The sequence below is a fragment of the Sphaerodactylus townsendi genome, linkage group LG02, assembly GCF_021028975.2.
Source record: "Sphaerodactylus townsendi isolate TG3544 linkage group LG02, MPM_Stown_v2.3, whole genome shotgun sequence".
Classification (NCBI taxonomy): Eukaryota; Metazoa; Chordata; class Lepidosauria; order Squamata; family Sphaerodactylidae; genus Sphaerodactylus; species Sphaerodactylus townsendi.
The window spans coordinates 159210738-159222232 of record NC_059426.1 but is presented as its reverse complement, the minus strand read 5'-3'; the positions used below and the strand labels follow the sequence as shown (position 1 = coordinate 159222232).

At 42.3% G+C, this 11495-nt stretch overlaps 1 protein-coding gene across 1 annotated transcript in view; it reads left to right on the top strand.

The window, feature by feature from the left end:
* Positions 1–258: 258 nt before the first annotated feature.
* The window catches only part of SETD3 (SET domain containing 3, actin histidine methyltransferase), a 69787-nt gene continuing 58550 nt past the window's right edge, over positions 259–11495 (top strand). Inside the window, exons 1-3 of the mRNA XM_048485362.1 lie at positions 259–521; positions 8732–8841; positions 9312–9404. Coding sequence (XP_048341319.1) covers positions 8739–8841; positions 9312–9404 — 196 coding nt within the window. The 5' untranslated portion in view covers positions 259–521; positions 8732–8738. The remainder of the gene's footprint in view (positions 522–8731; positions 8842–9311; positions 9405–11495) is intronic.

Here is an 11495-nt window from a genome sequence, read left to right as displayed (position 1 = left end):
TGGGCCTACGTTTGCTTTGATCTGGAAACTGTCCCTCCTCAGAATAGGGCGTCCCCGAATGAACAAACCGTCCGCTGGGTGGTTCACCTCAGCCAATCAGCAAAGAGAATCGTCGGAGAGGGTGGGAGAGGGTGGACAGGTAGAGCGGTGGTTTCGACCAATCAGAAGTCTCATACGCATCTACACTCTCTCTTCGGGTGTGTTTGCTTTCCTCCGCCTCTCTCCCTGTTTGGCCATAGGTGGGAAAGACTGAGGAGGTGGCGACGGCGACTGGGATTGGTCGGCCGCCCGAGTGCGAGAGAAGGGGTGGCATCCAATGGCCGCGTCGGAAGCGCAGACTGACAAGAGGAGTGGTTGGGGCCAAGCAGGGAGCGTGCGCGGCGGGGTTGGGGTTGACTTCGCTGCCGCCGCCGCCGCCGCCACTGCCTCTCCCCCTTCCCCTCCCCCCATCCCGGGCAGGGCCGTCCGGTGAGAGGAACTGTATTTGGGGCGGGGAGGGCCCGCCTTGTCGTCGTTGAAAGGTAAATGGGGGAGGGGCTCCTTCCGTTTTCCTCACGCGCACGCCTCCCCTCAGAAGGGGAGGGGCACTGGTCCGGGCCTGAGCCCTGTCCCCTCCCTTCTCCTCTCCATCTGTTGCGGGGGGCCATTACAGTCTGCCTGGACGGAGGAGAGCCAGAGGCCCGGCGCCTTCGGGGGGCCGTGCTCGGTGTCAACGGGCTGCCTCGCCCCTCTGTTTCCTTTCCCCCGTTCCACCCTATTCACACGATCATAACACGTGTCTGTTAATCCAGGTTACGCCCCTCATGTTGCTCTGCTGCTGCTGCTGGCGCTTCTGCCGCGATCTGGTCTCACTGTATGAAGGTGATGGTGGAGGGAAGGTGATACTCGAGTCTAGGGCTTCCGTACTCTTGCAGCTTCTCTTTTGGGCTCGCATGTCAAAAATTGGGAAATTGCATCCCCCCCCCCCCAAAAAAAAATAATTATTTACATATTCTGGTTCTGGTGGGTTTTCCGGGCTGTGTGGCCGTGGTCTGGTGGATTTTGTTCCTAACGTTTCGCCTGCATCGGTGGCTAGCATCTTTAGAGGTGTATCACAGAGGGAAGTCTGTTTCACACTGTGTCTAAGTGAGAAGGGAAAGACACAGTGTGAAACAGACTTTTCTCTGTGATACACCTCTGAAGATGCCAGCCACCGGTGCAGGCGAAACGTTATGAACAAAATCCACCAGACCACGGCCACACAGCCTAGAAAACCCACCATAACCAGTTGAATCCGGCTGTGAAAGCCTTAGACAATATTTACATATTAATTTATTTTTTTACAAAATTACAGTCCAGTAATGTGTAGTGCTATAAATTGCCTGTGGAAAGTACTGCCAAAGTAACAGTGGAAATGATTGGGCATGACACAAACTTAGACCCTGCATTCATGTTGACTGTTGTGTAGGTTGTGTTACTGATAGAACGTGTTCCTGAACGAGCAGGCTTAAAATTTCAGTCCTGGTTGCCGCACTGCTGTTTTCCAGCCGTCTCCCCACCTCCATGGGTCACTTTGTTTATTAATTATGTATGCTGCTTGTAGTCTTCCTTACAGAGAGTCAAGTGTGCACATTTTTGTGTGTTATTAACTTGTTGAAGAATGTGGTTTTCATACAGATCCTTTTAAATGAAAATGAATAATATTTTTATCCTTACTTTTCCAACTAAGACCTTAATTTCTAAGAATATCCTTCACTGCATCCCCCCCCCCCCCACGCACATTTGTGTTGGACAAGCTTTTCCCCTGATCCATGCTCATCTTGAGGCTTCTGTCCCTCACTTGTTCTGTCCAGTGTTCTGGCTCATTCTACCCGTTCTCTCTGTTGTTGTTATCAAGCAATAACTGCTATCATAAGGGTGTGGTGGGTTTTCCATGTTGTATTGTCATGTTCAAGTATCATTTTCTCCTGATGTTTCACCTGCATCTGTGGCTGGCATCTTTAGAGGATCCTCTGAAGATGCAGGTGAAACATCTGGAGAAAATGATACTGGAACACGGCCATACAACCCAGAAAACCCACAACATCCTAGTGATTCTGGCTGTGAAAGCCTTCGACAATAAACTGCTTTCATAGTTTTTCTGTCCAAGTGACTGCTCCTCATGACATTACCTTTCGCCTCTTTGTCATTTTTCCTCGTGTCCAAATTTTCACTGTTCCTTAACACAAGCGGCTGCTGTCCCATAAAATCTCCCAATCTACTTTTTTAGTTTCACCTTGGCATGTTTTCTTCAGTAATCCTTTCCCATGGGGTCCATGCTGAGTTACCCGTCATCCCTTGCTGTGCAGTTCAGTTTTCTTAACTGCCTTGTAGAACCTTACTTCTACACTAGTCTTAATATTTGTCATTTTGCTTCTGTCTCTTCACTTTTAACTTAATTGGTTTTCAAGTTCAAGTCACCTGAATTAACCTATGATTTTGTTGGTTATTACTGACACCAAAGTCATCTTTTTCAGTGATTTCTTCACTTTGCTGCCCCTTTCCATAGACCTTGTGGGAGTGATCATCCTAACCAGATCTTAGTGTCTGTTTTCTTCCTTTGCCAAACTTCATATTGTCCAGCTCTGTTTTGGCTTCTTAAGAGATCCGTCTTCAGAACCTACTATTTCAGATAAAGTTCGTAGTTCTGACCCTATGGGTCATATTTGTGTGTATGGTAGTTTCATTTCTATGTTTCCGTTACATTAGGGGTGAAGATGAAGGTTTTTGTTTAATTCTTGTTTGAGCATAAGTTTTTCCTGTATTGGATTCTTGCTTTCATCGTCTAAACACTGGAAACTATTCCTTTTTTTTCAAAACAACTTAAAGTTTCCATTTTTGGCTTTTACCTGCAATAGCCATATTTCTAGGGCATCGTTGAGTTTGTTTATTTTCTTAAACTTTTCATTCTGAATCAATACTTTTATCACGGTCCCTTTTGAGGAATTCATGTTTTGCTTTCCTTCACAGTGCCTTTTTTTGTCACCTTGCTACATTTCTTTATTTTATTTATCTCCCCCTCTTCTTCAACATCAAATTTAAAACCAACCAGATGGTAGACTATTTGAGTATACTCCAAGAGCCCAAGCTTAGATGGATATACACTAGGGCTCGTTGTAATTCCTTCCCTTGTTCCGTACTTCAAGGGAGGTTTCTTAAAATTGACTCGCAAGAGCGGAAATGTTCCCACTGTATTACAGTGGTGCAATCCATGGAACATATAATGCTCGACTATCCTAAATACGAGGAAGCTAGGACCAGGCTCTTGGCTCTTGTTCCTGTCAAGTTTAAGGAATACTCCGCTGCTGGGAAGGTTATATTTGTACTAAACAACTCCTCTTCTGTGATTTTAACTTATGTAGCTAGGTTTCTTTTAGGAATTGTGGAATAATACCTGTGACGGTTTTATGTATGGAACACTTGTCTGGATATTGCTGGTTGTTATTGGTATTATGCCTAATAAAGGTTTTATGTATGTATGTATTTTATTTATATCATCATCTGGATAGAGCTCTGGGGAATGGTGTATCTGGGTAACTCTGATGTATTTCATTGCCAGGATCCCCTTGACCACATTTATCGGTTCTCAGCTACTGTATTTTTGTGATGATAGAAGATCAGTGTATCTGCTGCCTTCTCACCGTTGTGGTAACAGAACTGCATCTTTAGCTGAAGTTTGGCGATGTCAGCTTTTAACATAGATTCTTTTTCACACTTGGTGACATCTTTGTTCCATTTACATCTTTCAGCCCAGCTTGATGTGCACATACAGCACCAAGCAGGTGTAAAAAAATTGACACACACATGCTGCTAAATGTGATGATTTTTTGGAACTGTTTTGTTTAATAGCAAATGGTGTAACTGGATCCCTTAAGCCATCTGCTTTTAACCTATTGTTCTTCGTTCTGGAGGTACCTGTAGCATGTACTGGTTCTAACATGGTAATATGTTAGCTATCTGATTTTTCATTCAGGCTGTCTCTGGAGATTTCCCTTCATTTCCGAGGGCCTAGTCCAGTGCTCTAACCACTACACCGTGCTGGCTCAAGGGGTACCCGCTAATTAATGATCTTTAAGACTTTCTTCTATGCAAGATCAGCAAAACACCTTTTATGTTAAGAAGTTAATATTAGAAGGACATTCAGATATTTGACTTTGCATTGCAGTACTATGGCTATAATAAGATTTTATTTAACAAATGTCTATGCTCCCTGTCTAAGAGACCCGCTTGGAAATACTGCCATTAATATCAAATTTCCCATTTATTTTAAATGTTGATTTTGGATTACCTACAGCTTTGAAGCATGAAGCTTATTTTTTAATCAGTTTCTATCTTAGCCTTCTAATGAGCGCTCAGGCTACCATACAGTATTTAAAAACATTAATATGTAAAAGTTATAACACCAACATAACTGCCATACACTGTACTTAACCAAGACGAGGTGCACCTCTAGTGTATTGGCTTAATATGAGAGGATCCTATTCTTTGAGATTTGAAGAAGACTTTTCTACCCAAGCTCATTTTTGCCCAGTTTTAAGTTGTTCCGGGAAGTGCTGCTTTGAGTGGCAGGCAAAGCTGCTGTGATAGCTAACACCAGTAGAATCTTTGCAAGATAAAACTTCTGGCGAAATCATTGTGTGGCGAACGTCTACTTCCTTGGTGAAAGGAATATGAAGGAAGAGCTTCGTCACTGTATCAGTTACATCAGCCCAAGTGCTAAATTAGGGAGATTGCAACACATACTTTCTGTTGGCGTTGGCCTAATGTCAGGATGCCTAGTAGTTGGAGCTTTTGGGACAGGCTTAGAGTTACTGTATTTACTGGTGTTGGGGGTTGGGAATATTCTGCTTTGGCTTGGCATCTGCAGGTGCTGGCCAAGGCCACGCTGTTATCTTGCTGTCTGCATTTCTTCTTCTCTTCTCATGGGGGGGCGGGGAGGCTGGTTCTTATTACTGTTCGTTGTGCGGGAAAAGCCCTATTCTGGCTTTTCCAAGCTGGATGAATAAACTACTGTTCTATACATGGAGTTTGTTTCAATTCTTGGGGATCTGACACCTAAATCCTTTCATGCTTTGCAATAAGTGCAGCACCCATCTACAGAAATACAGCACGCAACATACAGAAATGATAAAAGTACAACACAGATTCAGATTACTGGCAGTTGGCTTCCATATTCATTGGCAGCACATCTCTGTCAAATTCTGGAGACTAGCGAGAAATGACGTAACGTGTTCTGCTTTGAGATTCTCAAGGGCATCTGCCCGTCTCCCACTGAGAGCTGGGCTACATGAGATTTTGGGTTCAATTTAGTGGGGCAGTTATATTCTTAGGAAACAGGAAAAATATTGGAGGCCATGTCTTCTGCTTAATTAACCTGCTTTCTTTTAGAGTTTCCTTGGTTACTGTGTCCTCCTTTTGGTTTTTGAGAATCCAAAGGCTTCTTCTGTATGGATTCAAGCTCTACTCCATACTCCCAAGCATTGCCTCTGACTTAGGTATTGCTTTCAACTCTTGGCAGTCTGTGCAAAATATAATACACTGTTGCTCTCTGCAAAGGAATAGTAGCAGACTAGTTGAACATGTCAGGAACACTTTTAGATTACATCTCTGAATAAGCTTTTATGCCGTGAAACTGGCTTAGGTGTCGTAAACGAGCTGGGAATGTTAAAAGCCACTCTTTTCCTTCGACAATCGTAAATCTTCTTTGGCTCTTGTACTCCATAAATAATTAATTTTGATCCTAGCGTGGACTTTGAAAGAAGTTAGAAACGCGTTGAGGAACAGTTGGAGACTTAGCTGGTTATAACCTGAAGAACAGTTACGTAATGTTTGCTCTTGCATCTCTTTCTGCTTCCAAAGGGATTCCATCTAATTTCAGTCTACCTAATGATGGAATGTGACCTGGATTTTTTAAAAAGAAATTTCTTAACAGTAATATGCTGGAGGATATACCTGTTATTTCTTAACTGTCACGTTCTTCTAAATGTGTGCCTGTGTTGCTGTATAGTATTAAACATGGGAACAGACTCACATTAGAAGATGTGCGGTCGTCTAAGTCTACTTTCCATAGATACATTCTGCACCATGTTTTATTTAGGTTGGCTTCACCAGTTTTTAGAGTTGTAATACCTACAGGTAGAATACCTGCCAGACGTTTTTTTCTTTATTTGAAGATTCAGCAAGGTTGTAGCTGAAGCAGTTTCCTGAAAGCCTTCAGTAAACGACCTTTGTCTAGTGCACAGGTGTCAAACTCGCGGTCCTCCAGATGTTATGGACTACAGTTCCCACCAACTTTGATTCAATAGTTACCATATCATAACCTGGAAGGTCAGCAACACTAGTTACTTGCTATGCCAGAGCAAGATTCTAATTGAAAGTCATGACATTCTTCACCCCCAACTTGGTCTGCAACCTGCCGCTTTCCAGATGTTCATGGACTACAAATCCATGCTGGCAGGGGCTGATGGGAACTGCAGCCCATAACATCTGGAGGGCACGAGTTTAACACCTATGGTCTAGTGCAGGGGTCTGCAACCTGCTGCTCTCCAGATATTCATGAACTACAATTCCCATCAGCCCCTGCCAGCATGGATTTGTAGTCCATGAACATTTGGAGAGCCGCAGGTTGCAGACCCCTGGCTAGTCCAAGCCCAAGTTGGGGGTGAAGGACATCATGACTTTCAATTAGAATCTTGCTCTGGCATAGCAAGTAACTAGTGTTGCTGACCTTCCAGGTTATGATATGGTAACTATTGAATCAAAGTCCCTGGTTTCCTGTTTTTGTACATTTGACAGTAAAGAATGCATACTTGTTCAACACATTTTGTGCTCTTCCCCGAAGCACTGAATGTTACTAAGTGAATTCAAAGTGGCACCACGTGTTTAGTACAGATTGCTTTGCAACATGTCCCTTATTTGACTGTGTGCTCCTTTAGCATAATATTTTAGTGGTATGAATTTTGCTCTGCACCCACTTTCCTTTCACTTACTAGAGAGGAGGATTCTACCCCAGTGAACCAAACAGAATGTTTGTCATTCCTGTTACATGATAAAATGTCATTCCATATGTAAATGCTCAATTTTGGATGCAACCAGAGGTTTTCAATATACCTGGATTAGATTTACAGTTATTTTTCCAGCAGATTTTTCATGTTAACATTACTTTCAAACGATCAGGTGGAATCATTTTGGGGGGGGGGGGGGGGGGGTTCTCATATGCCTGGTGCAGTATGTCTCTCATAGCAACAAACCTTTTAGTGCACATTCGTTAAAATGAAGTCTGATTAAAATAACCTGTGAATTCTTTTCAGATTTGTTTTGTGCTATAAATAATCTTTCTCTTTGGTCTTTTTGTAAGTTTTTTTGGAATATTGGTTCCTCCCGATTAGTGAATCGTGCTGCAAGCATGTTTTTAGAGTTTGTCTGTCTAATCCTGCTATCTCATTTTCAGACTCATGGGTAAAGAATAGGATTGCAAAATCAGATACAAATAATCTTGTAGATATTTCAGACATCTGCTTCAGACAGTTATTTTTTTTCTTAAGAAAAGTTACTACAAAGTGATTGCCTTTTGAGGGAAAATATTTTTTGTTTCCTAAAACTGATGTGTGGGAAGAAAGAGAATATGTTTGCATCTCATTAAGGAGAGATTTTGGGTAGAACAGAAGTTCAAGCTGAACGCTGAACATCTTTGCCAGCAAGATTTAGAGTGGGAGATTGGTTAAACTCTTGCTGTCAACTGTTTTTACATGTTATTTGGTGCCAAGTTAGTTTGATCCTCTATATTTGGATATGCAACTTCACCGCACATAACCAAGCTTATTTATCATCATTGACCTTTTTTTTGCTTAGAAAATATATCTGTAGTTTTCCACAAATTTGTGTTCAAGATACCATTAGCACGACTAGCAGAGAAAAATATTTTAAGCACTGGATTTTGTTTACTTGGGTAGCACCATTTTATCCTGGGCTGGAGATTCTGTTGAAATCGATGAGTCTTAATTTCGAAGTTTACAAATCAGGAATAAGTCTGATATCCTCTGACCTGGTGTACGTCATTTTATTGCCACAACTTATACTCATCATGCTCATCCTTATCTTGCTACTGAGCATCTGCTTTAGCGGGGAGAATCAAAACCCAGTTTATGTTAAGATATAGTATGAATTTACTAATAGAGGCACTTGTGTGATTGGTTGTTATGGGATTTCTGAGCTGTGTGGCCCTGGTCTAGTAGTTTTTTCTCCTACCATTTTGTTCCAGAAGAACACATTTTACTATGACATGCCTGTAAAGATGCCCGCCATAGATGTGGGCAAAAAGTCAGGAATAAAAACTGCCAGACAACAGCTGTACAGCCCAGAAAACGCACAACACCTAGTTGATTCCAGATATGAAAGCCTTCAATAATGTAATTGTGTGTTTACCTACAAGATGTGTAGATCTACTAAAAATTATTGTACTGCCAGTTTGTCCTGGTTTACATGGATGTTTTAAAGTACGATAGGAGATGAGACATAATAAGAAAAAGTTCTAAAATATATTTTTCTTCGAAGTTGTAAAAAATATTTGCTGCCCTGTGTCAACTTGCTCCTGCCCTTTTCTTTCCAAGATATTTAATACAATGGAAGCTGTGGTTTTTAAAAATGATGTGCAAAATAAAGTTTGTGTGATAGCAGAAAACCTTTTGCTTATTTAACAACTGTTTTCTTTAAGTTAGAAGATGGGGAAGAAAAGCAGAGTGAAAACTCAGAAGTCGGGTACTGGAGCTACTGCTGTGGTCTCACCGAAAGAAATGCTGAATCTAATTAGCGAATTATTACAGAGTAAGTTTAATATTCTTAACTTGTGAGGCAGATGAGGATGTGAATAAATGTGGAAAAAAGCCAATGCTGAATTAATTTCAGGAAAATAAACCTGAAAATGAAGGCTTCAGAGTAGCCTGTCTAGACTCTAGCATTGAGTCCAGAAATTTGTCAAGATATTTGTAATCTACAGACTTAAAAGTTTTAGTATTATCGCCTAACTCAGGGGTCTGCAACCTGTGGCTCTCCAGCTGTTCATGGACTACAAATCCCATCAGCCCCTGCCAGCAGGGCCAATTGGCCATGCAGGCAGGGGCTGATGGGTTTTGTAGTCCATGAACAGCTGGAGAGCCACAGGTTGCAGACCCCTCGCCTAACTGAAGATTATAAAATTACAGCCGCCTGTCTGTGTATAATTCTCTTGATGTTGAGAAAAGGAGAACGGCTAACATGAATGGAACCAAACCTTATCTCTGTATTTAATCTTCCAGAATGCAGTAGTCCAGCTGCTGGCCCCGGAAAGGAGTGGGAAGAATATCAGCAGATTCGAGCTCTGGTTGAGAGGATCCGTAAAAAACAGAAAGGTAAATGAGAAAAGAGTCTGTCAGTTGCTCCTGATTTGAAGAATTCTTTTAAAAGAAAGTAGCTGCTGAAAGGATGAGCTGGGGTTGGAGGGCTGTGGGGCAGGGAGGATGGACTTCAAGTTTAAAGTATTACAACCAGCTGTAGAAAACAGTCCCCATGTTTAGTAACTGAATGTTTAACAATATGTCAAAGTGGGTCTGTAAGTTAAAACATGTAATTGTGGCTCTTGGGCCAAGGTTCCTTTGAGTGCAGTTGTTAAACCGTTGTATATTTAGCTAACACTTAGGCCGTTTCCGCACGGCCTTTTTATGGCGCCCTGGGAACGGTAAAAACGCTGTTCCCAGGGAGCCATTCACACAGGCGGCACTGATGCTAAGCAGCAGTGCCGACCTGGCGTCGCTCCCCCTCCCCCCAGGGCGGTTGTTTTTAAAGGGTTGTTTTTCCTTTAAAGGGTTGTTTTTCCTTTAAAGGGTTGTTTTTCCCTCAACAGCGTGTTCCCGGCGGCGCGGTGTGAACAGCACCGCCGGGAACACGCTGTTTCCCTTCCCCGTTCGACTCACCTTGTCCCCGTCGTCGGCCTGCTGGCCGTCGAAGCCCCGCCAATGCTGTCCTCCGACCCCTGGAGGTCGGAGGGCAGCATGAAACCGGCGGCTGTAACGTCGCAGGTAATGAAAAAAAAAAAGCAGCAGCTCCATGCGGAGCCGCCTGCCGTCTGCCGGCCTCTCCAGAGGCCGTCCGCATGCTTGCATGCGAACGGCCTCCGCCTCCACGCCGGCAGAATTCTTGCCGGCGTGGAGGCGCCTGGGGGGCCGTGCAGAAACGGCCTTAGTAATTGTTCAACATTGCATGTAACACTGGGTTATGTAGAACTATTTAGCAGTTAATTCCAGAGGTTAATGGTGGATAGCATCTTAAGCCAAATTACAATATTTGAAGAAGAACTAAAATCCTTGTTACAGAGTGGTTGAGGTCCAGAGCCTAGACTTTAGTCAGTCCCATTTTGCAACATTTGCTACTGAGTGTCTTGGGTAGGAACCAGAATTTCCTTTGGAGACAATCCTTGAGTTCAGCTTTTTCTGTGTCTGTGCCTCACATCAAATATCTAGGCTCCTTATAGTTGCTTCTGTGAAGACATCTTTTGATTGCTGCTTGTTTCTTGTTGTACTAATGTGAAATGGTTTTTGTCATCTTGTGATAGAACTGGAATAATGTGTTTGTAGTTTACATGTTATATACAAAACAAGAAATAAAAGTAGATGGATATCCTATACACAGAAAAATCATGCCTTATACACTTAAGGCATTTTTTTTCAAAAACAAATATTCAAAATCAATATAACGATCAGATCAAATGATCAATGATAATTTAGTTTTACTTTATTGAGCAACTAAAGAGTTTTCCAGCTGCACTCACCCTGTCTTCAAAGCGGCACCATAAGAATGCTCTGCTAGAGACATGTTGGCCAAAACTTTACATGTTTGTCACTGCTTATTACAAAGTAATTGTGCCTTAATTTGTGAACATGGGGAATTGAAGAAATTGATACGATTAAGCTTTTACTCTTCCATGTTTAGTACATTAGTTGTCAGATTTGTTGTCCAGGTGGAGAAACTTTAGAAGGGGTTCATCGAGAACCTATGTAATCAATCGGCAAGTTGACTCATTCAGTTGTATCTTTATTTAATATTGTCTGTTACCGTGTTATATTGCTTTCATTTGCTAACCTTTTTTCCAGTGGACCGTGCAGCAGAAGTGCATAATAGTTACACAGCAAAAGATAAAAGCACATTACAACAAAGAAATAATGCAGGCATTTAAGTTTTATATTCTTGTTCCAGTAATCTCTAGGCTAGGACTAATTTTTAGTCAACTTGTGTGCCTGCGGAGAGTGAAGGTGATTTGCCAATTTCACCATTTCGTCTGCTTGCCGTAGCGTTGTGAAGCAATCGTGTATAAATAGGTGTGCTTGGGGACAGATCTATAGGTTTTTTAATTATGCCATTGAGAACATCACTAAGGCGACAACCCTTTGAATTTTTCCTGGGTCTCAAATGAAATAAGTTTCTCTTGCCACACTGCACTTAGTAAT